This window comes from Papaver somniferum, chromosome 8 (assembly GCF_003573695.1).
Source record: "Papaver somniferum cultivar HN1 chromosome 8, ASM357369v1, whole genome shotgun sequence".
Taxonomy (NCBI): Eukaryota; Viridiplantae; Streptophyta; class Magnoliopsida; order Ranunculales; family Papaveraceae; genus Papaver; species Papaver somniferum.
The window spans coordinates 114,780,274-114,806,555 of NC_039365.1; the positions used below are offsets into that span (position 1 = coordinate 114,780,274).

Sequence of the window (26,282 nt, forward strand, 5' to 3'; positions counted from 1 at the left end):
GATTCTTTTGGCTGGTTAAAAACTGCCATGATTGTCTCATGGAGTATTGAAATGAGCACTGTGAAATCGTCTTCCAAAACAAAAAAGCGGATCCCATTGCTACTGCTAGGAAAGCTATAAGCTTTGCTAATTATATTGAGAAGCTCTACTCTAACCCTCTGGATAGCAATAACAATGGCATGATGATTATAATAAACAAACCCACATGGAAACCTCCTGCATATCCTTATTTAACTATTAACTTTTATGCTTCATTTGATGTACACACGGGACTAACGGGCATTGCTCTCATTTTGTGTGAACTGGAGGGAATGCAAATCCAAATGCTATGCAGGAATAAAGAACCCTGAACAGGCAGAATGTCTTGCATTTTTCGATGTTGTCAGCTGGTGCTTGGATTTACAACTTACTCAAGTTGTCCTTGAAACTGATTTACAAGGGATTGAAGGATACATTAATAAATCTGCCCCAGTCATAGCTTGGGAGAATGAAGTCATTTTGTTAGATGCGATAGAAAAGCTTAAAAATATCCCAAAGTGAGAGTGTAATTTTGTTTCTAAAAAAATGTAATAAGCCTGCGGACAAACTAGCAAAGTTCAACAAGAAATTTGGTATTACTAAGGTGTGGCTAGATAAACCACCTAGTATTATCGAAAGTTATCTCTTATCAGACTTTGAAAATATTTCAGGTTAATAAAAAATTTCTTTGGCATAAAAAAATAAATAAAATGTTGTCATCTCTCGGTATTTCTTCTTCTTTTCCTAGCTTAGTTTTTTTCTGTTTTAGTCCGGGACATGTTTTGTTTTGATTGTATTCTGTAATAATCTTTTTGATCAATAAAATATTATTTTTGGGCAAAAAAGAACAGGGTCAACCAGGTAATAGGTGGCATTTATCTCAGTCCCTTCGGCTAGATGAGTAAAAATCAGCGCTCGGTAAAATATAAGGGTAATATGGTGACCAATATTCTTGACAGATATATTCGCAGTAAACCAAATTCATAAAACTAAAAGAGCTGGTAAGGCAAATTTATAAAACTGTTAATGTCTCTATTTATACATATGCAGTCTATATAACTGTACCCAATGAAATTATAATATACATACTACTACTGAATAGATAGACGAGCTAATGGTTTCATAACAAAATAAAAAAGCATGCAAGAGGAATCCTAAGATCGAAACAACGTACACTAAAAAGATCATCAAAAGGAGGTCTGTTATAAGCAGATATATGCTGGAGTATCATAAGCAAAAACATATATCATAATATAGCACACTTAGACTGAAAGTCATTTGCTTGCTTTTCTGCTTTCTCCAATTTCTTCCTAAGTTCATCGATTTCAGATCTGGCATTTTCCTCGGCCTTCATTCGAGCCGTCCTAAGTTCATCGATTTCAGATCTGGCAATTTCCTCAGCCTTCATTCGAGCCGCCCTTTCTTTTGCCAAACTCTCTTCAAGCCTTTTAACAGTCTCATTAAGTCTTAGCTCGACCTATACAAACAACATAATCAAAATTCAGGTGGATCGACAAAATATAATCGAAAGCAAGTATATGTTTCAAGCACGTTGTACAATCATCAAATTCGTCGTGCTGTGTTCTTCACAATAATCATGGGTGAATTTAATAACTGGTTGTGAGCCGATAGTGTTAATTTTCATTGACACGCTAGACTTCTTTCATCAGTGCACAAGTTATAATTATAGATTCATTAAAAAAAAGACGAAGCCATTAAATAGAACAGACTAGTTAACTTAAGAGCATCGATCTTAGATTGTCTTTTTTCTTAATGCACAAAACTAAATAGGACACAACTTAACTAGAACTAGTCCAGTTCAAAGACTACGCATTGCTCACTTTGAAAAAAGTTTCAACTTTAAAAGCCTATAGTGATATCTTCATATTGTTTAAGTATGCCATTTATAGGTCTCTCCTACAGTAGGAATTAAAGCAATTATATAAAGGTAACCATCCTGTAACAAGATCTTAGTTTAATAAGCTTGCCTTTGGGACTAACTAATGTGAACGGAAGCAGCAAGTCGTACCCAATGAAAATGACATCATTAGTCAACAAATATAAAGAGATTCATCATTCGTACGATGTTGACATCGAAAAACAAATACAATAGCCTTCATGGGGGATTGTTTATGAGCTGGCTTTGTTTACCAAGTAATGGAACTAATAAATTCTTAGTGCCTAATAGTTCCACTAGGCATCATGTTTCCACAATTTATGTATATATAAAAAAATAAAAGGGTGAATAGTGAATACCATCTCAGTTATTCTATCAAGCACTCCTGAATACTCCTTCTCCGAAGTAGAGGGCCCCTCGGAATGTTCTGTCTCATGTACCTTCGTGTTTCCTTTCTGTTATGCAACTGACATAATTAGAATGAATTGCACACAACAAAATTATACGCATTGATAAAACAACTCCTTTAGTTTACATTTTCTAGGCTCAAATGTTGAAAAAGCAACACATCTCTTGCATAATTTCACACTTATAAAAAGTGGGAAAAAAGAATGAATGACAAGGACAACATATTTACGAATAGTCACCTTAATCTCGTCGAATATCTCATTTGTATAGGGTTGTCCTCCATTCTCTTTTGTGACCAAATGTACAAGTGAAATCAGTTGCTGGACTTGTTTGGCCCGCTTACTCCTATCTGCAGTCACATTATCAAAAAGAACCAATCGGTTTTTGCACAAACGGGCCAATTCCTGAATCACAGAAATAGAACAACGCGTCAGAAACCACCATAACCATTGAGTGGACTTTGTACATTAGATAAAACTAAATATTAGAAGCTTAAAACCAAATATTTAACGAGCTTCTACAGAGTCAAATTACATAGATGTTCATCAAATTCAAACTATCTAAAAGACAGACCAACAACATGAAAACATGAAATACAGTAACAACTACCTTTAAGGGTTCAGGGGCCTTGCGATCCACAAACTCAATCAATGCCTTGTTGTCATCTCCTTTGAAGAGATCACCATGAGTAAACACAACAATCATGTAATCAAGAATTTTTTCTCCGAATAGAATCTGTAAATTTCTAACAGCTTCTTCTTCTTCTTTCGAGAAACGATTCTTAATCGACAAAACAAAAAGAATAGCGTGGATTCCATTCTTAGCAAAATTGATACATCTACTGATCTCTTCAATCGTCTCTTTTGGCCCCGGTGAAAATCCAAATAACCCTGCGCCGGAAAGGTTTACAAGAGTTATCTATTAGCACGATCTTTACAAATATAGTATATCTGAATTATGAGAAACAAATTAATTACCTGGTGTATCAATCACATTAAGAATGAGTCCATCTTGACATCTGGTTGACTGCAGCTCGCACTTGGTTGTAACACCATCAAGACTACACTCAGAATTGAAAGCGTCTTTGTACAGGATGCTATTCCCTGTAGCACTTTTTCCGTTGCCGGTTTTGCCAAGCAAAACTAGGGTTCGGGAATGGTTAGGTGTAGGTGTTGGGAACTCCCCTAACTCCCAATCTTCATCGATTGAACTACCACCCATGTTATGCAACTTAACACAAAAGAAAACCCTAAGATCAGAGAAGACTGGGGAGAGTTTTTTTTTCTTTTCTCGGAAAGGAGACTGATGAGAGATAATTGGGTGCGTCCTCGCTTTTTATATAATAAAATATCTTGATTATAGATGAAAATATCATGCTACAGGCAAGGAGTACACCGAAATGTAAATACTCCAGCGTTGCAGTAGGGCCCATGATCTACTGACCCTCAGATTAGGTATTCACCCATCAAGGATTCATCTATCCGGTTGTCCAGATCTTCTACATAGGAGGGCCTATGCTCCTAGAATGCAGCGAATCAAGACTCCGGCGGAACGATGCTATAAGCCCGGAGCCAACAAACTATAATTTCGCGCAATTTGTAGGTCAAGCGATGGCTTGACGGCCAATCCATACTTATGTCTCCGATGGTTTGACGGCCGGGTCAATTGACCACCCGCCGTTCATAGCTGGGGGATAAAACTATACATCCAAAAAAATTCCCGGGATATACGAACTTTTTGTTGTTTTTTCGGTTTAACCAATAAAAGCTTATTGAAAAAACAAATCCAGGTACAACGGATAGAAGATTAGAGGCAGAAGCCCAAAATTGGAAAAAAAAAATAAAGAAAGAAAGAAATGCAGTAGACTGCAATTCATGTCAAGTTTAAACTGTCAAAAGTTACTGAACCCAGTAACCAACATGTTCGATCACATTACAGTACAGCAAACCTAGTATGAATTTACAAACTGTTACCATTAGTTTGTGCTCGGGAATCAACAGCGAGCATCACCGTAGAGTAGATGATAGAAGGTTCTGCCATGGCACCGTTTCCGTAATCTCCACAAGCCAATCTCTTTGTAATGGGAGGGACCAAAGATATACCTAATTCACTGATTGCATCAAGATGTCGTTGTGTAAAAGGGTTGTTCCACATGTAGCTATTCACTGCAGGTGCAACAAACAATGGCTTATTGAAATCCCAAGCTCGTACAACACAGGTCAGCAGGTTATCACATAAACCCCCAGCAATCTATGACAGAAAACGTAAAAGGCTATCAGGAAAGTATCATTTTAACGAAATAAGGACTGGAACCGCATGGTGATCATCTCAAAAGTTACAACTAATCTTTATTAGGTCATCTCAAACGGACAACAACGTTTTGTCTCAGTTAATGCAAGTTGTCTCTCATGTAGAATTTCCATCACCCAAAGATCATGTTTTAAATCCCGCCTTTGACAGTTCAATTCAACAACATTACAATTTACAACCCGAAAAACTTCAACACAGTTTTATCTGAGATTGACTCCATTCTACAAGCATTTGCACTAACGATATAATGGAGGGATTATTAAACTCCACAAACAAGATACTGCAGAGAGGAGATATTACCTTTCCTAGCGTATTTGCTGACAAGGGAGCAATAACCATTACATCAGCCCATTTGCGAAGCTCAATGTGCAGTACATTGTCCCCAATTTTCTTCCAACTTGACCATTCTTCCTCATCGGTATAGATAACAACACCCTTTGGAATTGATGCTTTATCAATGAAGTGTAAAGATGACTTGGTAACAACTGCTTTAATTTCAGCCCAGTCAGAGAAGCTATGCAAGAGATGGCCAAATTTTATAGCAGCTACACTTCCACTAGCAGCTAGAAGAAGTCGGGGTTTCCTTGGCCCTAAATTGTCTTTTACCACTTCCTGTTCTGATATCATGGGCTCAGCAAAATCCATGACTTGATCAATCAGCACAATAAACCTTCTGAGACCTGCCGAAAAGCAATAGTAAGGTATCCAAATTACCTGCACGGGTGCATCACAGAATCTTCAAAATAACAAATGCAACTGTTTAGCATATCGAATTCACAACCACCATGAAATATACAGAACAACTATGCATATTTGAGAGGAACGTGTTACGTGATTTTCTAAACACATATACAAACACGCAATTTATTCAGTTGATCGACCAAATTCTTTGATTTAGTTTATGATTCCTCCGATTCAAAAAAAAAGTTCCTTCTCTGAGATCAAGTTAATGGTAACTCCGAAAGGTTTGGTTGAGAATATTGATCAACCTTGATCCCAATAAAACAACAAATTCGACAAGTAACACAAAATAAAATCTCATATATGAAAGCAGCAGTATAACAGTATGAGATGGATATAGAAAAGATAAAAACAAATGAGGGTGACAAATTTGTACACGCTCAGATTTTCAATATCCAAAGCATTCTAGGATAAGCAACGAATTAGCTTCTACGCGTCTTCTCCTACCAAGAAGACCACGCAAAGAAAGCAGGTTAAGAACCTGGCTCCGCGGAAGCGTGTGTAACAGAAAAGCAAAGTGTATTGAAGATATAAATTACAGAAAAATCTAAGCAAAAACATCTTTAACCTACTCCTAATTACAAATCAATAGAGCTTCATTTTGCACTATCTACACTTTTAGAGGGGCCTGAAGATCTTATAGACACCCTGGAACGCACCAGATAAAACAACAGCTAGCTTGCACCAGTTAAACCCCATACTAAGTAAACGAAACGTCATACCATCAAACTCAATGCCCTTTCCGGTTATAGATAGAGAAGATCCAAAAGAACTCTGGGTCAGTACAAAGCAATGCACAATAATACAAGTCACAGCAACAAAATCCAGTGGACATCTCAATACGATATATGAATGGCTAACATTGTTCAATGTGCAATGTACCTATACGGCAAGATTGATAAAAATCATGCATGATTTAACTGAATTTGCTTGAGCACAATTTAAGGTATATTAAATTCAATCCAACTGTCGGTCATTAAACTCTTGGTGGCGGATACTGATGAATTCAACTTCAATTAAGAAAATGTTCATAATCTGTAACAAAATATCTAGTTGGTTTCGAATAAGAACATTACACTTACAGATCAAAATTAAGATGTATACAGATCACCAAGCTCGAAAACTAACAACTGTTTCTCTCCTTTTGTGTTTTGTATAATAACTTTAATGGCGTGTTTGTAATGCTGGGAAGGGAATCTTATTTCCCGAAGAGGGAAAATCGTAAACCCATCACCCCCGTGGTTTTAAATTCCCTTACTTTTTGGGCATCCTATTACTGTTCCCCCTCTACTCCTAGTTACCAAACATGGGAATGGGATTGAATTCTCAGGAAACTGATTCCATTCCGTCCAACCAAACACGCAACAAAAGGAACCTACAAGCTACAGATGATACTCCGTCATTTACATAATTAATCAGATTACACAATTGATTCAGAGCTTTATTTTTCTATTTTGTTAGGCTAACAGATTCTACAGAAGTGATTACCTGAAGAAGAAAAAAAACTCAATTATCAAGAGTCAACACTGATCAACTTTGACCCCAGCACGAGAACAAACAAAAACACAAGTTCAGACTGCCAATGATGTTCACTTGATTAGAGAAAGATCTTTACAGCTTTATGTTCAGAGGTTAGTTTATCCTAGGTGTTGCGCCTTTCTAAAACTTAATCCCCTATAAGTTTTCCTCTAGCAGAATTTTTCCCCCTTTCCATACCAACTATCACACTTTTATAGACTAGAAGACTATTCCTCCCTATACTGCATACTTGAGTACTCAGACTTTAACTAGATCCTCTTTGCATCCAACTTCTTCTTTTGTCTGATTTCCATCTATAAACTTTATTTCTCGATTTTCACCATCAATGAAAAAATTCCAAGAAAAAAACTTGTTTCCAAAGAACATGAAACTAAGAGAAAATCATAGAAAACAAATAATCTAACCAATCATTTACACTAGTCTAACACGCATGCGTGATGCGCCTGCCATCCCATTCCAACTAAATTGGACTTTTCATTAGACATTTCTTCAATCATAAATACCCATTTATACATTTTCTCTTGTTTCCTTCTGTGCTGACATTGCATTAAGTAACAAATTAAGAGACACTTTGCAGCACAAACGAAATGTCATCTACTGAACGGGGATCTGTAGAAGTTTCCATAAGAACATCACCATTTTCAGGAAAGCACCCAATTAAGAGTAGCTTTTGTAAAATTAGGAGCACAGACATCAACCAATAACAATGCTTAAAGAAAAAAATCAACCAATAACCAAAATTTGATTATGAAGGAAGTAGAGTACTAAACTTAAAAGAAACACCGCAAATTCAAGCTTTCTTGAACTGTTTGCTACTCAAATTCAATGAGTTTGAGTACTACTCTTTGTCAACACAAATTAAGGTACCAAATGAGACATACCCAAATCAATTGTTTCATTGGGGTATTTTGTCAGATACGTGCAGCTCATGTAACAGAAGTTTGTACTTTACACAATTCAAGTTCAACGTACAGCCAAAGTTGACAGTTTAATAAAAGCTTCATTTCATGAGAACCATTACATGTAAACCCATTCAAAATTTCATGAAAGGAATTGAAGCAACTAAAGTCGACTAATAAACAAGGAGAGGTATCCTAATTTTGGGACGATTACCTTCCGTGAATGCTAAATTTTTAGAAGTAAAAATGTAGCAGCACTTGAATTAGTTTCCCAACTATTTATAACATATGAGCATCAAGGTGGGTTAGCAGCACCTGTATTGGTTGATGTCTGTGCTCCAAATTAGGCTGTTAATTGAATAACTTGATTGTGAAATCGAATTTGATGTAAAGTAGGTTAGCGTCAAGCCGAGATTTCAATTGAAATCCTAAAAAATGAATTGGGGTTGGGTTAAAAGATTAAACTGAAATAGTGAAGAGCTGATTTGATTTTGTGTCTGATTTGCGGACGAAGAAGAAAGGAGCTGGGTTTTCTGTGTTCCATACGGGGAGAAGAAGAAAGAAGAGAAAAGAGAAGTTTATACCCCTGATATTTTCGAAATTAGGCAAAAAGTGTGCAGAAGAAAAACAAAATAGAGGGGGTACTTTAGTCGTTTCATGTGAAACCGGAGAAAAGGCTTCTTTTCTTTGTATTAGTTACCAGGTCTTAATCCGTGCCGTAACGGCACGGGCGTTATAAAAAATTCTAGACAATTATGTTAGATTATTTATCGGAATTCTAATTAAATCCTCCTGAGTTTTTAAGCGACGTCGGAAAAAAGGAGAATTCTGACGCTTGAATCAATAATACTTAACCGAAATCAAGTTTAAACCATTTATGTTATATCGAAAAAAGTAACTCAATTCACCTACGAACTTCGATATTAGGCCATAAAAATTTCACACTATATATATAACTGAAAGGTGGTAGAAGTTGGCTGTGAAATTCACTTGTAGACCCCTAACGTCTAAATAGGACATTCCATTGAAACGGAAATTCAAAATATAAGTGAATGCAATTCAAAATCCTAACATTTTTTCACTATGCATATTCCGACGGAAGATATCGTGATTAATTAATGATTGGTTAGTATTACATATTTATACTAATTGTCAAATGCAATTCAAAAGTATAAAAATCTAATACACTAAAAGGATCAATAACTGATCAATACGCGCGCCTAACCCAAGTAACATCTCTTTAACACAAATTGGTTAATGTATATAATTTCTCGTATGGGAAATATTAGTTTTGGAAACTGAAATTCACAATTATATGCTCAAAAAATGGAAAGTTTTACGTGGAAGTAACTTTTTTACTCTGGCTATCGGTTTTTACATTGTAATCAAATCTTTGTGATGCTACTACTGAATATAAAAATAGTGGAGAACATAGACACTTCATCATGATACTTCGAAAAGTAGAAAATTGGGAAATAAAATCAAAGTATTTTACAATGATTTTACGTTTTACGCCAAATCAAAATATCAGTACCCGCATATGAGTTCCCCTTTTTAGTTACATTGTTACTGAACCCAATCAATGTGGTGCTCATGGTTCTTGTCTCTCAGAAGAAAAAAAAATCTTTATTCTTAAAGGTCGATTGCTAAACTGACCTATCCCTTTCGCATTTCAGATATTGCTTCTCTCCTCCAACACAAAATATATAACATTATTGAGTATGAAGTTGTTATCCATGCTTACTCATGGTTCCTGGATTAGAGTTGTTCCTTTTTTTTAAAACCATCTCTCCAACAAATAGTATGATCATACTTCGATATAATGTAGGAGAAATATGTGCAAGAGATGTTATGTTTCTTAATAATCATATAGAAACCTCAAGTGACTGAAATATGTACAGTATATGAAAGGATTGTGTTGGATGCGTGCTAAAGATCAAGAAATCTTTTAATAGCATTGATGGTAATTAGTTGTGTCATACATAAATTTTTGCTTTAATTTTCATTCTTGTCTTTTATGTTTTCCTAGGTGGACATAATTCAAAAGTCATTTCAAATATTTTGGAAAGGCATATACGACACTCTATTGATTTCCTAATTGAATAGGTTGATCCTGAGAAAATCATTAGGTTATTAAGAAGACCAATAAAATTGTTACCATTTAGAGTCACACTAAATCTATTCGAGTCTTCCCAATCCCCTGTAGAACCAATAAAATTGATATAATTGGAAGAGTCAATTTAGCTTTCAATCTAGGAGACAATCCTGGAGCGCCGAATACTGAAATATAGCATATAAATATGCAAATAGAGAATTCCATATCAAAAACAAAAAATTACAGTGCTTAAAACGCTTCAGCAACCAAATTGAAAAGTGAAAAAAAAACGTAGTGAAGTTTATCTAAAATTATATTTTCTTCTCGACTAAGCAATAAGAGCAACTACGAAAGGGAAACATGCAACACTGTGGAACACCGACCTACTTTAATGTTAATTTCTATTCAGCGATGTCAGATACGCTAGCTATATATTCGTGCGTGTATGAACAAGCGCGATCATTTTGTAAACACGAACCAATTTTCAAATTATAGGCCTTGTTTGGTAAAATTTATGATTATTTATTTATCATTATAGATAATCATAAATTGATAGATGATTTTGATATAATCGTTTCAAAAATAAATTTTCCTAAACACTTTTTTTCAAATAATTGATTATCTTAGAATGATGATCTCAAGAAGGAGAGGAAAGAACAATGATCTAGGATATTTTTTTAGTCCTATGCTGTGTTTTTGTCTCTTTCTTGATACTTTAGAGAAAATAAGAAGAAAAAATTCAATTTGAGTTCCTTAGAAAAAATAATTGATTATAATAAATTTTCAAAACAACTTTTTCCTGTTTATGAAAATAATGGATTTTTTCAATTATGATTAAAATAAGCAATTATTATAATGGTTACCAAACGCATATAGAATCCATTATAATCTGCATAATGGATTATAAGCTGATAATTCGTTAAAATAATGGTTACCAAACAGTCCCATAGTGTGTAACCAGAATAATCTTTTAAGTCTTTTTCTACGTCTCTATCAAGATAAAACAAAAATGAATTCCCACTAAAGTTTAAGCATGATAGAAATGAAACATTGTTACTTAAAATATCCTCACCTTTCTATACCAAAAAAAGTTCTGAATATATTGCAACCCAAAATCCAACGGCCTTCAGTTAGGGTTGCACAAGACCCGCCCACCAAACCCAAACCCGCCCGTACCCGCTAAACCCATGGGTTTTTAGTCCATACCTGCCCGTTGCGGGTGCGGGGTTGGTTATGAAAAAAAAACGCTGTCTGTGGGTGCGAGGTTGGTTTAAGCTACTACCCGCCCATACCCGCCCAAAAAACCCGCAGATTATATACCATTAGATAAAACTAATCCTAGCCGTCCATTATGAAACCCTAATACTAGTAGATAGGATAACTGATAATCCTCATTCACTTTCTACACTCTTGTCTATGTTCGGCCTCTCCTATTCCTCCTCCTCAGTTCTTCCTCTTCACCTACGAACGACAATTACCAGAAATCTTCACCAGAAATCAACAACAACAACTTCGAATCTTCACTAGAAATCGACAACAATCGAAAAATCAACAGATTCAACACTTAATCTTCATTTGTGAACTTAAGTAAAACATGTGTGTGTGTGAATGAGTATTGAATTATAAAGCGGGTCTAAGCGGGTTTAAACCCATACCTGCCCAACCCGCAGCCCGCCGTTTGTGGGTGTGGGGTTGGTTTTGAAGAAAAAAAACCCGCAATCTGTGGGTGCGAGGTTGGTTTGATCTTATACCCGCTCATACCCGCCCATGTGCAGCCCTACCTTCAATAGCCAAATTTTCATAATCTGGAAAATGAAAAACTACAAACACCCCTCAATTTTTAACAATGAGATTATTCTAATCAATTATCCTATTTTTGGAAATGTATACTTTCAGTTAAATACACAACAAATGAAATTCAATAAAATGATCGAACCCCTGAAATTCATACATGATGCAATGTAAAAAGAAAGTGTTTTCTTAAAAATTGTCATCTCAGAGTAGTTTGATTGGTCACCGATATATGTTTAGGTGGAAGAAGATTGAAAGAACATGGATAGTAATCGTTGTATATGTGAGAGTTGAAATAATTTGCACGAAGTTTGATTGAATTTGAAGGGAATGTGACGGAACGCTCTGGTTTTTTTAATGAAAGCGATGCTTAAGTTGATCGATTCCAATCGATCTAACGGTTATTTTGAAGAATTTTGAAGAGTGAATTTGTATGTTTTATGTTGTTTTATCGAAATTGATGATCAATATGTTTGATTATGTTGATTATCATCCGAATTTGATGAAATTAGGAAAATAGTAAAACCAATTTTGATTTCTTTGCACAAACTTTGTGACCGACAAAGACTACATCTTCTCGTCACATAGAAGGCCTCCTTAACAGTCGGCCAATTAGATATATAAAGATGTTTTTCAACTTCGACTTATAGTACATGCTCCAGATTATGGGGGTATATGAAAAATGAAAGAAGAGAAACAAGAATCTAACAAGAGATCTTGGGGCTCTTGCTCTGCTCAGTAAGCATGACGTAAGCTATTTTCTCAGTGTATGTTTTGGAAAAATTCTCTAATGCAATTCTCAGTTTCTCTAACCAATTCCTGCTCTACTCAATTCAGTTTCCTATTATTTTCTATCTATGGATTTCTAAGCTACTTCATCAAGATCTTCATAAAATTTTGTACCTACAAGACTACATTCATCGCCACTAAAATCAATAGGAAGAAGAACATCTATCTTTACTCCCAAAATCAACAAACAAGTACCATGCAAAGTTTTAACATTACTGATACCATAAACACCCTATCACTACTACTGAAAACACCACTATTTATCAACAACAAACTACTAGTAAAACCAAAAACAAAGCCGGTCATCAGGAGAAGAAGAAAAAAGAAGTTCAACATTACCATCATCCATATCAACAAAAAGAAGGAAAGGAACAAGTATTGAGAAAGCCAATTCATAAGAAACTTGTTAATCATCTTAAAACTCTTCCCAAAGTCTGAAAAATTGGCTGCATTCGACACCCCAGAAGGGACTTCTAAAAGTCCTCTTCATCGGAGCTCCAGTTCCCCTCTTCCTCGTATTGAGCACTATAATCACTGCCTGATGATGCAAGAGAAACTTGACTGTCATCTGATGATGAACTCTCACTATCATAATCCTCTTCACTTTAATCTTCTAAGAGTTCTTCATCATCATCACTCGATTCTCCTTCACGCATGGTTCTGGAAATATCCTCGGATTGGCTCTTTCATCTTCAAATCTTCTGCGAAGTTTCCTCTCATGATAACCCTTCATCCTCTTCCTCTCTTCTGCAGCATCTGAATCTTCGTCAATGGTATTCATTTCCTCAACTGGGTATTCAAATTCATTCTCAGACTCCTCTGACTCACTTTCAGTTGCACTCACACAACCATTATGCTTCCCTTCCTTTGGTGATCTCTCTTCTTATTTCCTGTCAACCCTTTCAAAATGTTTTACTTTCCAAATAGCAAACAAAGCATCAACCTTATCTTCCTGTCTCCTAAGAACCAATTCCTGTGCACGCATGTTTATCTCCTCCTGTAATTCATCATTCAATTTCTCTATATCTTGATCTCTTAGTGAGAATGAAAGAGTCCTAGCTTGCTCGTACTCTGCCGATAATGGTGGAACGACGGGAAGACTATTTTCAGGATTCTCAGGCATGTTTTGATTACTAAAGTTTGCCATCTTCTAAACCTTTAACCTTTCTCCTAATTTTTGCCTTTTCTGGGTATAATTTTTCCTATCTTCTGATAACCCCATTTTATAGACCATTAATCAATACCATTCACAGCCATTTAAGGCGTTTGGTTAAGGGTCGTGTCTCTAGACCATGCATGCCGGTTCAATACCCCATACATGGTACCCATAACCATCATGACGCTTTGAAAATTATCATTCACAATGAATTCTATTTAACCTCTCATTCCAGGCTTAATTACACCTCTTCGACATTATCACCTCAATATACCAAACCTAATCCCTTTCTTTTCTCTAGTCTCTTTGGTTCCACCATTACGAGTGATATTGGTAAGCCACCAAGCCTAGTTTTGATTCCTTGGGTATTAATCTTGGCTTTGATTTTATGCAGGTTCAGATATTGCAGAACCTGTTAGGAGGCACCATTGGCTCTTGGGGCACATTGAGTAGTTACATGAATCATAAACCCATCAACTATTTTTTAATCAATATTCAAACCCCTATATCACAAATCCCTACAAAACCAAACTCTGAGTACAACACCATCTCTTTATTACGTCCCTTATTATTTCATACCACTTCTCAGTGCACCCCATCTACCATAATTACACTTGGATGTATTCAACCTTTGTTGCTCACCCCAAAAGCAAATAAAAATATAAGAATGGATCTAAATTCCTATGATGCTAAATCTACACCACATGTGTTAAATACATTTTATACCTTTGGGGGTTCTACCATTATTGTAGATGTCTTATTATCCCACCAGTTTCGGTTGATTACGTCAACAAAATATCAACATTACACAGCCATCACGGATCATGCAGATATTACTGATACACTGTCCAACACCACTGCTACTGAACCTCATTAACATACACCCAACTTGAATCTTTCACAAATTCATTCTCACTTTACCTGCATAAACTATATTCAACCTCTCAGAGTTTCTATTTTTAAGGTTCAATCTCCTATACATACTTTTATTACTTTATTTCTTGGTATCTCCATGACCTGTCATTATTCTTCTGATTTCTACTATCTCTTGGCATTATCATCTCCAGATACAAATATGCATTTTCCCTACATCCAATCCTAAGCTTACAGATACCCTATTTTCCCTTAAGATCAATATCTGGATTTTTGTTTATATGGAGTCTTCTAATTCTTCAAGTGATAGTCATTCTGCTACTACTATTCAAAACCTTTCTTCTCAAATGGCTGAAAAGCTTACTTTACTCAAAAGTATCCTTGCTTCCCTTTCGGAACCAGTGTTTATTGATAAAATAGTTGTTATAGATGAGAAAGAATTTAATTGGAAATGGTGTATGGTGGTGTTTGAGGGTGAAAATGATTTTTGCTGATTTTGGTAATTTCGGGTGTGTGGGTGAGAAACGAGTTTAAACCCTAAACAATGTACTGTAAGGGAGTACTTTAGATTCGAGAGATCAATCTGTACAAATCCGGCCTAAACCAAGAAATGGTCATTCCAGACTTACTTCGGTCACAAAGTGAAGGAGAAGGGTTGGTTTTGCGGAGGGAAGCGAAGAGAGTGTTGAGACCAGAATAGTTGATTCTGGAAGAGTAGTTGTTTCACGACTTGTATCAGAAAGTGGGAAGCTAACAGATGGAAAGCTAGCAAATATTTTCTGAATGTTGTATCCTCCTGACCTGAACTTGTTGTTTGGTGGAAATAGGTAATGCCTATTTATACCAGTCGAAGTGAAACGTACTCTGGTCTCATTAAGAAATGGGAAACGGGTGAGTAAATGGGAGGAGGTAGTAACCGGTAATGCCTGGAATTGATGTTCCATAAAAGAAAGCGTTTCACCATTACTCCCTGTATTTACTAACCGCCCCATCCTTATGATATTATCTTATAACGGGCGTAGTGTACACCGCACACTGTAAACTGCAAAACCAATACCCAATGAGCATCCCCCAGTTTGTGACATGTGCTGATGTCTCGAGCGTTTTCACGGAAAACATGTAGCATGTTGTTGTTCTCTGGCAAGTTGAGCTTGGGAGACTTGCCGACTCGGTGGTGACCTTCGATGGTCGAGATTTTGCATCTTAAGAGGAAAGGTAGCCGTTGATTATTGTAACCCTTCGTTTGGTATCCAGGGGCGTGAAAGCATGATCAGTATGGCTTTAATATGGCCTAGTTTAGGCGCGGCCAAAAGTTAGGGTTTTGGCTTTGTTTAGGCGCGACCAAACTAGGGCCAAAGGTTGCCATGCATTAGCTGGTAACCTTGAAGGGCTAAGATCTGCATCTTAGATGAAAAGTGGTCGTTGAATGTTGCAGGCCTTCGTTTTGGTAGACGCATAGGGAAGGACGGCATGGTATGGCGCGGCAAGGTGGATGGCATGCCATTGGCACATGTGGCATGGCCGGCATGCCTTGGTGCGGTTTGGCGTGGCCAAAATTAGGGTTTTGGAGTTGGGACAAAGGTTACCATGTGTTGGTTGGCGACATTGGACGACTAAGATTTGCATCTAAGATGGAAGGGTGGCCGTTGATTGTTGCACGCCTTCGTTTTAGCAGCCGTGAAGGAGAAGGCTGGCATGGCGCGGCAAGGTGGCTAGCATGCCATTGGCACATGTGGCATGGCTGGCATGCCTTGGCGCTGTTTGGCGTGGCCAAAATTAGGGTTTTGGCGTTGGGCCAAAGGTTTCCATGCGTTGGTTGGCGACCTTGGACGGCTAAGATTTGCATCTAAGATGGAAGGGTGGTCGTTGATCATCGCACGCCTTCGTTTTGGTAGTCGCATAGGGAAGGCCGGCATGGTATGGCGCGGAAAGGTGGTTAGCATTCCATTGGAATATGTGGCATGGCATGCCTTGGCGCGGTTTGGCGTGGCCAAAACTAGGGTTTTGGGCCAAAGGTTACCATGCGTTGTTTGGCGACCTTGGACGACTTAGATTTGCATCTAAGATGGAAGGGTGGTCGTTGATCATCGCACGACTTCGTTTTGGCAGCCGCATAGGGAAAGCCGACATGGTATAGCGCAACAAGGTGGTTGGCATGCCATTGGCACATGTGGCATGGTCTTCCTTGGCGCGGTTTGGCGTGGTCAAAACTAGGGTTTTGGGCCAAAGGTTGCCATGCGTTGTTTGGAGACCTTGGACGGCTAAGATTTGCATCTAAGATGGAAGGGTGGCCGTTGATCATCACACGCCTTCGTTTTGGTAGCCGCATAGGGAAGGCCGGCATGGTGGTTGGCATGCTATTGGCACATGTGGCATGGCCTGCCTTGGCGCGGTTTGGCGTGGCCAAAACTAGGGTTTTGGGCCAAAGGTTACCATGCGTTGTTTGGAGACCTTGGACGACTAAGATTTGCATCTAAGATGGAAGGGTGGTTGTTGATCATCGCGCGCCTTCGTTTTGGTAGCTGCATAGGGAAGGCCGGCATGGTATGGCGCGACAAGGTGGTTGGCATGCCATAGGCGTATGTGACATGGCATGCTTTTGCGCGGAGGTGCGACTGGCATAGCATGCCATTGGTGTAGTGGTGCGGCTCGCATGGTTGGTATTCCTTGGCGCGGAGGTGTGGCTGGCATGGCATGCCATTGGCGCAGTGGTGCGGCTGGCATGGTTGGCATGCCTTGGCGCAGAGATGTGGCTGGCATGGTATGCCATTGGCACAGTGGTGCGGCTGGCATGGTTGGCATGCCTTGACGCGGAGACGTGGCTGGAATGTTATGCCATTGGCACAGTGGTGCGGCTGGCATGGTTGGCATGCCTTGGCGCGGAGACGTGGATGGCATGGTCTACCATTGGCACAGTGGTGCGGTTGGCATGGTTGGCATGCCTTCGCGCGGTAGCATGAGAATTAGGGTTTGGAATAGATGATGTCAGTCAGTGTTAAGGGTTCTACCGTGGAACATGACCCATGTAAAAAAACGTTACCCCGGTAATTCTTACATAGGCATGCTGATTGATTCAATAAATGCACTAATGGTCATAATGACGTCATGTCAGATGTACAGTTTTACGATTTTGACCCTAAGCTAAAAACCACCATCAACATTAAGTCCACTGCTTAGCTCGGAACAGGAGCATTGTTGCGAGGTAAGCATAAGATGGTGACAAGAGAGAACAAAAATCGAAACGACAGGTCGTGAAAAGATGGTCAGGAAGGTACGACTAACCTTTTTCGAGAGGTAAGGAGAGTTCATGATCCTCGTGTTTGGCGTCCTTAAATAGATTCTATTTGTGGTGTAGACCGTGAAGTAGTGAGATGAAGATCGTCGGCTTAGTATGTCCATGCATTACCTTGGCTGGGTTAGGGAACATCATGACGCTGGCTTGGCGAGTTGTTGGTGTTGGTGCGGCATGGTGGTGCAAGTCATGGCGCGGTTTGGTGAAGAAAAGCATGCGTGGACGGCTTGGCGTGGTGGGGACAAATCATGGCGCGGTCCTGGCGAGGCAAACATGGCGGACGGCTCGGCGTGGTGGGGCCAAGGCATGGCGCGGTTCTGGCGAGGCAAGGCATGCGCGAACGGCTTGGCATGGTGGTGATTTGTCTTTGCGGGCCCGATTACCTCTTTTCCTTACTTGGATCAAATATGAAGTCCTTTCCTCATTCAAATGCCAAAGTATCACGCCCTCCTGTCTCGTTTGGCTTTCATTAGGGTTTTGATGAGGGGTTTCGTTTGAGGCTGATTTCCCGGCCGTGATGTAATCGCGTTCCGTTTACCCAGTCTCTGTTTCTCTTTCTTCCTTTAGGGTTTCCACAGTATTTATGCCGGTGAAGTTGCATCGTCTTACCCGTTTTACAACAAATATTTCCTCTTGTTGAGTCTGTCTCTCTTCATCATGTCGATCAGAAGTGAATCATCCTCGAGCCAGCTATATTCTTCAGTCAAACGCGTGAGGCCTGACTCTTGCAACAATTCCCCCGTCCGGGTCATTCGAGTCAATAAGATTATACCGGTATGTTTTTATTGATCAAAAGGTGTTTCATTGTTTGCCGATGAATGACAAAAGTTTTCTTGTGTGTAGAGATATCCTGTCGGAGCATGTGTCACCATCATTGATGAGGATGATTTGGTTACCCCTTTTCCTTCGAGCCCGCTCCTACCAACCACTGCAGATCTGGAGAACGCCGACTTAGGAATTTCTTGTCATGATTATCCCAATGCAGGTTTGTCATTCGGAACCAGCATGAGGTGTCTTTCCTCTAACTACCGGAACGTCGGTGGGTTTCTGGTGCGGAAATAATTCGTGACTCTTTACAAAAAGATACGGAGGATATATGGCCACATCGCCACCAGGAGTGTGGTGCAGTATTGTTCGTCTGCTTTAGTTTCTATAGTGAATTGTCTCTTGCCGATGGTCGCCGAAATGGAAAGTATGTCTATCCGTGCTGTCGCGGACTCAACTATTCAAAAGTGGGAGAACATGGTGTTTACCTGTGAATATCTGAAGTTAAACGTTAGTTGGTTGCGGCACCGTCTTGATATTGTGAAAGTCGACAGAGCCGACATTCTTGCTGGCGTGGTCCCTGCTACGAAAGCTATTATGGAAGACGAGAAAGCTCTAACCATGGAGTCACAGAAGGTGGCAGAGTCAATCTGGAACTTGAAGAGTAGGACTGAAAGGTATCAAAGCCGGTTAAGGATGATGCTTTCGAGGGATTACAATCTATTGGATGGGCTTTTCTGAGTTATGTAGTTGCGAGATGTTTGGTTTCCTGAGTTTTAAGCATGTTTTGCCCCCTTCTTTTTTTGAAAGAATAAGAGAATTTTATTGATTTGCTTCAATCAAAAAAAGGAAAAGAAACTTAATATTTGAGATGTGGAAGAAAAGTGGAGAGATGCCTGGCTATCCGTGTTTGTGATATGGCGGGGCGCGAGGTGGCAGTCAGGCGTAGTATGCCTTAAGCCACTTTCCGTTGATGACTGCCTCCAGTTTTCCTCCATCATCTTTAATGACCTTGTAGTACCCACTGTTGTACGTTTTCGTGACTATATAAGGCCCTTCCCATTTCGCGGAGAATTTTGGTGCAGACGCGTCTTGCTGAATGTGTTTGGCAGTCTTTAGTACCAAATCTCCCACTTGAAAAACCCGAGGCTTCACAGTTTTGTTATATGCTCTGGAAACCCTATTTATGTATGCTTGTGCGTGTTCTTTCGCCTTGGATCTTCTGGAATCTACAGTTTCCAATTCTGCGACTTTGGTGTTCAATGCTTCAGCTTCATTCCATCGAACTCCACTTGCTTCGGAAATCCTAGCCGACGGGATTTTAACTTCTGCTGGGAGGATGGCGTCTGCACCGTAAACGAGGGAGTAGGGAGAGGCGCCAGTGGAACTTCTTGATGATGTCTGGTACGCCCAGAGTGCCATTGGAAATTGCTCATGCCATGTCCGAGGATTATCATGCACTGTCCGACTGAGGATTCAGACCAGAGTTTTGTTGGTGCTTTCAGCCTGCCCGTTCCCTTAGGGGTAGTACACGATGGAGAAGGCTTGCTTAATTCCATATTCTTCGAGTAGCTCCCGTACTTACTTGTTTGTGAAAGGAGTGTCGTTGTCGGTGATGATGTGTTTAGGAACGCCAAATTGGCAGATAATGTACTCCTTAATGGATGACGCGATTGTAGTTCCATTTGTCCCTCGTAAAGGTATGGCTTCGACCCATTTGGTGAAATATTCAGTTGCTGTTATTATGTACTCGTGATGCTTTGAGGACGGTGGATTGATCTTTTCAATGATGTCGGTTCCCCGGCTGTGAAAGGGCCACAGACTGCTTATCGAATGCAAGGGAATCGACGGTACATGGATAAGGTTTCCGTGAATTTTGCATTTATTGCATCTCTGGACGAAAACAGTTGCATCATCCTCCATGGTTGGCCACTAGTATTTCTCGTGTACCTGAAGAAATAATTTCCGTTTTCCTTGATGTTCGCCTTCGTGCATTTCTTTCAGCATGATCGGGATTTCTGCTTCGTTCAAACATCGTAATAATCTTCCTCCAAAGCTTTTACGATATAAAATTCCTTCGTGGAATACGAATCTCTCAGACCTTTGTTTTATCTTGGCTGCATCCTTCTTATTGGTGGGGAGTATGCCATCGCGAAGGTAACTGATGTATGGTTCCTGCCATTCCCCAGCGTGACCAATATTGAAAACTTCTAATTGATGCGGTGGCGCTTGACAGTTGGAATAGGTTTTTTGAAGTAACCGGGATTGAGCCTCCATTTCTGGCCAATAATAGCCAAGGCGTTGCAAACGACGATATAGTGTTACCACTAATATTTGCCCGCAGGTTTCATCATGGACGCGGTTGAGTTGTTGTTGTGTTTATCCCTCTCCAAGACATCTTAAAAAAGAAACCGTCTGGATTTCGATGATATAGCACCCCTCGGAGCATGAAGAAATTTTGTAAGGTTTTGAGACTGACCTTTCCCTAGAAAAGCGAGTTGTTAAGATCTTGGATAATTGGTGTTCTCCAGTCGCCAGCTTCATCTTCTTCGGGTTGTGAAAGCCATGTTGAAGCCACGGTTCGTCTCTTCACTGTCAGGGTTTCCTCAAAACCTTCAAATTGCAGTTTTGATGCTAGCGTGTCTAGGAAACCAGCGTGTTGGTTTCCGTTGCGCCCAATACGCGTTATGGTCACGTCGGCGAAGTAGTTTAGCAGTTTTTGTTCCTCGGCTCTGTATGGGACCAAAGTTACTTCCTTCAGTGCGTATACTCCGTTCACCTGGTTGACAAGTAATTTAGAATCCCCTCTTATTTCCAGACGTGTGGCTCCAGCTCGTTTATCCAAGCACAGTCCGATGAAGAAGGCTTCATATTCTACTGAATTGTTGGTGCAGAGGAAGTCTAGCTTGAAGGAGTGCGAGAATACTTCACCGGCTGGGGATACTAGAACCACGCCTTCTCCTTCAGTACCTTTGTTAGGAGTAGCGGAGCCGTCGAAAAACAGTAGCCATGTTTCTTCTTGGATGAAAGAGATTTTCGGAAAGTCTCCAGGGAGGTCCTCGTGTAGTGTCATGGTATTTCTCCCGGGAACGCCGCCAGCAAATCCGCAACTGCTTGCCCTTTGATGGCTCTCAGGGAAGTGCATGTTATGTCTAACTATGACATTTGGAGGAGCCATTTGGCCGGTCCTCCTATCAGGGCCGGTTTTGAGAGGAGGAACTTCACAGGATCGAACTTAGATATCGGCACCACTTTATTGGAAAGTAGGTAATGCCTGAATTTCTGGATGGAGTGGATCAAAGCTAAGCATGCCTTTTTTTCTTTGGGATATCTGAGTTCGGCATGTCTTAAAGTTCGACTGAAGTAGTAGATGGGATGTTCAATCCCTTCGTCATCTTCTTGGGCGAGGAGAGCTCTGACGGAAGTGTCACTAAAAGTAGTGTAGAGGTGTAGCGGTCTTCTTTGTATGGGAGATTTCATGACGGCTGGGGAAGATAATGTTTGCTGAATCTTCCGGAACGCTTCCTGTTTTAGTGTGGTCCAGACAAAACTCGATCCTTTCTTCAGTAAGGGGGTAAACGAAGCAACAAGTTGAGCCAATCCTGGTATGAAGCGGCGAATGTAGTTTATTTTACCCATGAAACTCTTGAGTTCTTTCACGGTTCGTGGTGGTGGCATCGTGAGGATGGCTTGTGTTTTGACTGGGTCAACTTTAATTCCCTCGGTAGTCACCTGGAAACCTAGGAACTTTCCCGAAGAGACACCAAAAGCACACTTCAATGGATTCATCTTCAGTTTGTACTCGCGACATCTTTCAAACACCTGCCGCAAAATTCCTGCATGGGCTGCCCGAGTTTTTGACTTGAGCAATATGTCATCTACATAATCTTCGAATTTCTTGTGCATCATGTCGTGAAAAATAGCGGTCATGGCGCGTTGGTATGTCGCGCCGGCGTTTTTCAAACCGAAGGGCATCACAGTGTAGCAAAAGTTTCCAAGAGGAGTTCGAAAAGCCGTCTTACTCGCATCGTGTTCGTACATCTTTATTTGGTTGTAGCCGCTGTATCCATCCATGAAAGAGAACATACCATGTCCACTGGTGGCGTCTACTAGCATGTCAATGTTGGGGAGCGGAAAGTCATCTTTAGGGTAACATTTGTTCAAATCTCTAAAATCGACACAACACCTGATATGGCCATTCTTCTTTTTTACCTACGTTGGCCAACCAAGTAGGGTGGTAAATCGGTTTGATGAAACCAGCCGCTAGTAGCTTTTGAATCTCTACCTTAATCTGTTCTTCCACATCGTGCCGGAATTGTCTCGGGGTCTTCTTGACCGGTTTGGATCTGGGTATCACGTGTAAATGATGAGTGACCATCTTCTCGTCCAAGCCAGACATTTCCTCATATGTCCATGCGAATACGCCTTGATATTCCTTGAGAAGGTCTACCAGCTTTACGCGTTCGTCCGTGCACAAAGTCGAGCTGATCAAGATGGGTAGCGGAGATTCTTCACTCCTGACATTAACAGCCTCAAGCTCGTCCACGGTAGAGTTGGTCCTGTCTTGTAGTTGTCGTGGTGCATTAGGTACTTCCTCATGCGGCTCGTTACTACGTTTGTGTTTCATTGGGCGGAGAAACTGTGTGGTAGTCTGTCCTGTTAATTGCTAACAGCGGCGCTGATATACGGTTTTTCCTTTTTCATCATGCCCCATGATAAAATCCCGTCCTCGCTTGTTATGGGTGCAAGCCGAACTCCGGTTTGGCGAGTGGAGGCTGGTGTTTCTTTCTTTCGAAGTGGGGATGTGAGACCGGGTTTCCTCGTGAAGCAGTGCAAGACCATCGCTTTCTTCAATAGACGTCCACTTTGGCAGCGGAGTGTGGTGAGCCTTGTTGGCTGTGGCCTGCGGGTCCTTTCTTGGTTCAAAAATCTCTACGCCACAGATCGGCGCATAGGGAGATAATGATGCAGCGATGCGAACGACTTTTCCGTTGAACATGGTTTTCAAGCACTGGTGATACGTCGAAGGAATGATTCTGTTGTCGTGGAGCCATGGTCTTCCCAGTATCATGTGGTAATCTGGCTCCTTTTCAATTACCTCGAACCTTACTTTTGATTGGACGGGTCCTACTGATAGATTCAGGTTGACATACCCATACGTGCTGGTTTGGTTGCCTTCGAAATCGGTTATTGTAGTGGACTGTCGCACGACTTTTTTCGGCCATACCCTAGCCGTTCTGAGCGTCCTGAGGGTAACAACGTTGGAGGATGCTCCCGTGTCGATGAGAGCCCTTTTGAATTCTACGTCCTTGATACGGGTCGTGACGTGTAGGGCCCAGTTATGCCCTTCCTCCGCCATCATGTCTTCGTCGGTAAATGTGATATTGTTGATGGACATCTCTGGCGTTCTTGATGTTTCCAAGCGTGAAGGAATCAAGGACACGTTTAGCGCCATTCGATTGCTGGCGGTGAACGTCTCCATCCGTTGATTTTTTGGAAGATGTAAGAGTTCACATAAATCTTCCACCAGTGAGGCCGCTTCCTGGCCTACTGGTTTCGGATTAGTAGTGAAGTTGTTGTCTTGGGAGTGATCGTTTGGGATGTTAGTCCCCAGTCCTGGAGATTCCGGGGTAAGTGAATTGTTCAACTCTGCCGTTAAGTTGATGGGGAAGTCCAGTATGATGTTAATCGCATCTCTTATCAGACCCATGTTCTTGGTGTGGATCTCCTGAATCCGCGCCAAGTCAGTCAGCCTTGGTATTCCTTCGTCGATTGCGTTGTTGGGCGTTGCGTTGGGGGAGGAAACATTGTCGTTCGCCTGAGTGAAACTTGAGGACACGGATTCAGCCTTAAAGCCGACCATCTTCCTGAGTTAGAGAAACGCATTATGGAATTGGTATTGGAACCGAGATATTTATCTCCCACTGTGGTCGCCAATTGTTTGAGGGTGAAAACGATTTCTGCTGATTTTGGTAATTTCGGGTGTGTGGGTGAGAAACGAGTTTAAACCCTAAACAATGTACTGCAAGGGAGTACCTTAGATTTGAGAGATCAATCTGTACAAATTCGGCCTAAACTAAGAAATGGCCGTTCCAGACTTACTTCGGTCACAAAGTGAAGGAGAAGGGTTGGTTTTGGGGAGGGAAGCAAAGAGAGTGTTGAGACCAGAATAGTTGATTCTGGAAGAGTAGTTGTTTCACGACTTGTATCAGAAAGTGGGAAGCTAACAGATGGAAAGCTAGCAAATATTTTCTGAGTGTTGTATCCTCCTGACCTAAACTTGTTGTTCGGTGGAAATAGGTAATGCCTATTTATACCATTCGAAGCGAAACGTACTCTGGTCTCATTAAAAAATGGGAAACGGGTGAGTAAATGGGAGGAGGTGGTAACCGGTAACTCATGGAATTGATGTTCCATAGAAGAAAGCGTTTCACCATTACTCCCTGTATTTACTAACCGCCTCATCCTTATGACACTATCTTATAACGGGCGTAGTATATGCCGCACGCTGTAAACGGCCAAACCAGTACCCAATGAGCATCCCCCAGTTTGTGACATGTGTTGATTTCTCGAGCGCTTTCGTGGAAAACATGTAGCATGTTGTTGTTGTCTGGCAAGTTGAGCTTGGGGGACTTGCCGACTCGGTGGTGACCTTCGAAGGTCGAGATTTTGCATCTTAAGAGGAAAGGTAGCCGTTGATTATTGTAACCCTTCGTTTGGTATCCAATGGCGTGCAAGCATGATCAATATGGATTTAATATGGCCTAGTTTAGGCGCGACCAAAAGTTAGGGTTTTGGCTTTGTTTAGGCGCGACCAAATTAAGGCCAAAGGTTGCCATGCGTTAGCTGGTAACCTTGGACGTCTAAGATCTTCATCTTAAATGAAAAGTGGCCGTTGAATGTTGCAGGCCTTCGTTTTGGTAGCCACATAGGGAAGGTCGGCATGGTATGGCGCGGCAAGGTGGCTGGCATGACACTGGCACATGTGGCATGGCCGGCATGCCTTGGTGCGGTTTGGCATGGCAAAAATTAGGGTTTTGGCGTTGGGCCAAAGGTTACCATGCGTTGGTTGGCGACCTTGGACGGCTAAGATTTGCATCTAAGATGGAAGGGTGGTCGTTGATTGTTGAACGCCTTCGTTTTAGCAGCCATGAAGGGGAAGGCTGGCATAGCATGGCGCGGAAAGGTGGATGGCATGCCATTGGCACATGTGGCATGGACGACATGCCTTGGCGCGGTTTGGCGTGGCCAAAATTAGGGTTTTGGCGTTGGGCCAAAGGTTGCCATCCATTGGTTGGCGACCTTGGACGGCTAAGATTTGCATCTAAGATGGAAGGGTAGTCGTTGATCATCGCACGCCTTCCTTTTGGTAGCCACATAGGGAAGGCCGGCATGGTATGGCGCGACAAGGTGGTTGACATGCCATTGGCATATGTGGCATGGCATGCCTTGGCGCGGTTTGACGTGGCCAAAACTAGGGTTTTGGGCCAAAGGTTACCATGCGTTGTCTGGCGACCTTAGATGGCTAAGATTTGCATCTAAGGTGGAAGGGTGACCGTTGATGATCGCACGCCTTCGTTTTGGTAGTCGCATAGGGAAGGCCGGCATGGTATGGTGTGTCAAGGTGGTTGGCATGCCATTGGCACATGTGGCATGGCCTGCCTTGGCGCGGTTTGGCATGGCCAAAACTAGGTTTTGGGCCAAAGATT

General features: G+C 40.9%; 2 protein-coding genes across 9 annotated transcripts; both read right to left on the reverse strand.

Moving 5' to 3' along the window:
* Nucleotides 1-1,002: 1,002 nt before the first annotated feature.
* LOC113302702 (immune-associated nucleotide-binding protein 9-like) lies at nucleotides 1,003-3,640 on the reverse strand. The gene is made up of 5 exons (XM_026551640.1): nucleotides 3,301-3,640; nucleotides 2,933-3,213; nucleotides 2,563-2,727; nucleotides 2,275-2,370; nucleotides 1,003-1,495 (listed from the first exon to the last, which is right to left on the reverse strand). The coding sequence occupies exons 1-5, from the start codon at nucleotides 3,542-3,544 to the stop codon at nucleotides 1,265-1,267; spliced, it is 1,017 nt and encodes a 338-aa protein (XP_026407425.1). The 5' UTR covers nucleotides 3,545-3,640; the 3' UTR covers nucleotides 1,003-1,264.
* Nucleotides 3,641-4,174: 534 nt separating this feature from the next.
* Nucleotides 4,175-8,387, reverse strand: LOC113302703 (phosphopantothenoylcysteine decarboxylase-like). Of its 8 annotated transcripts, none has more exons than XM_026551645.1 (3): nucleotides 8,027-8,387; nucleotides 4,934-5,347; nucleotides 4,175-4,573 (listed from the first exon to the last, which is right to left on the reverse strand). In XM_026551645.1, exons 2-3 carry the CDS (start codon nucleotides 5,276-5,278, stop codon nucleotides 4,283-4,285), a joined length of 636 nt encoding a protein of 211 aa, XP_026407430.1. In that variant the 5' UTR covers nucleotides 5,279-5,347; nucleotides 8,027-8,387; the 3' UTR covers nucleotides 4,175-4,282. The 8 variants fall into 8 exon arrangements, with proteins under 8 accessions (XP_026407430.1, XP_026407427.1, XP_026407433.1 ...); XM_026551642.1 differs by having other exon boundaries at nucleotides 4,934-5,313; nucleotides 6,457-8,387; XM_026551648.1 differs by having other exon boundaries at nucleotides 8,128-8,386.
* Nucleotides 8,388-26,282: the final 17,895 nt, after the last annotated feature.

Excerpts from the sequence above, each read along its gene's own strand:
- LOC113302703 (XM_026551645.1), bottom strand. The coding sequence starts at position 5,278 with ATGGATTTTGCTGAGCCCATGATATCAGAACAGGAAGTGGTAAAAGAC. Across the intron at positions 4,574-4,933 it reads CAGCAAATACGCTAGGAAAG|ATTGCTGGGGGTTTATGTGA; the intron begins GTAATATCTCCT and ends TTTCTGTCATAG.
- LOC113302702 (XM_026551640.1), bottom strand. The coding sequence starts at position 3,544 with ATGGGTGGTAGTTCAATCGATGAAGATTGGGAGTTAGGGGAGTTCCCA. Across the intron at positions 2,728-2,932 it reads AGGCCCCTGAACCCTTAAAG|GAATTGGCCCGTTTGTGCAA; the intron begins GTAGTTGTTACT and ends TCTGTGATTCAG. Across the intron at positions 2,371-2,562 it reads AGATATTCGACGAGATTAAG|AAAGGAAACACGAAGGTACA; the intron begins GTGACTATTCGT and ends GTTGCATAACAG.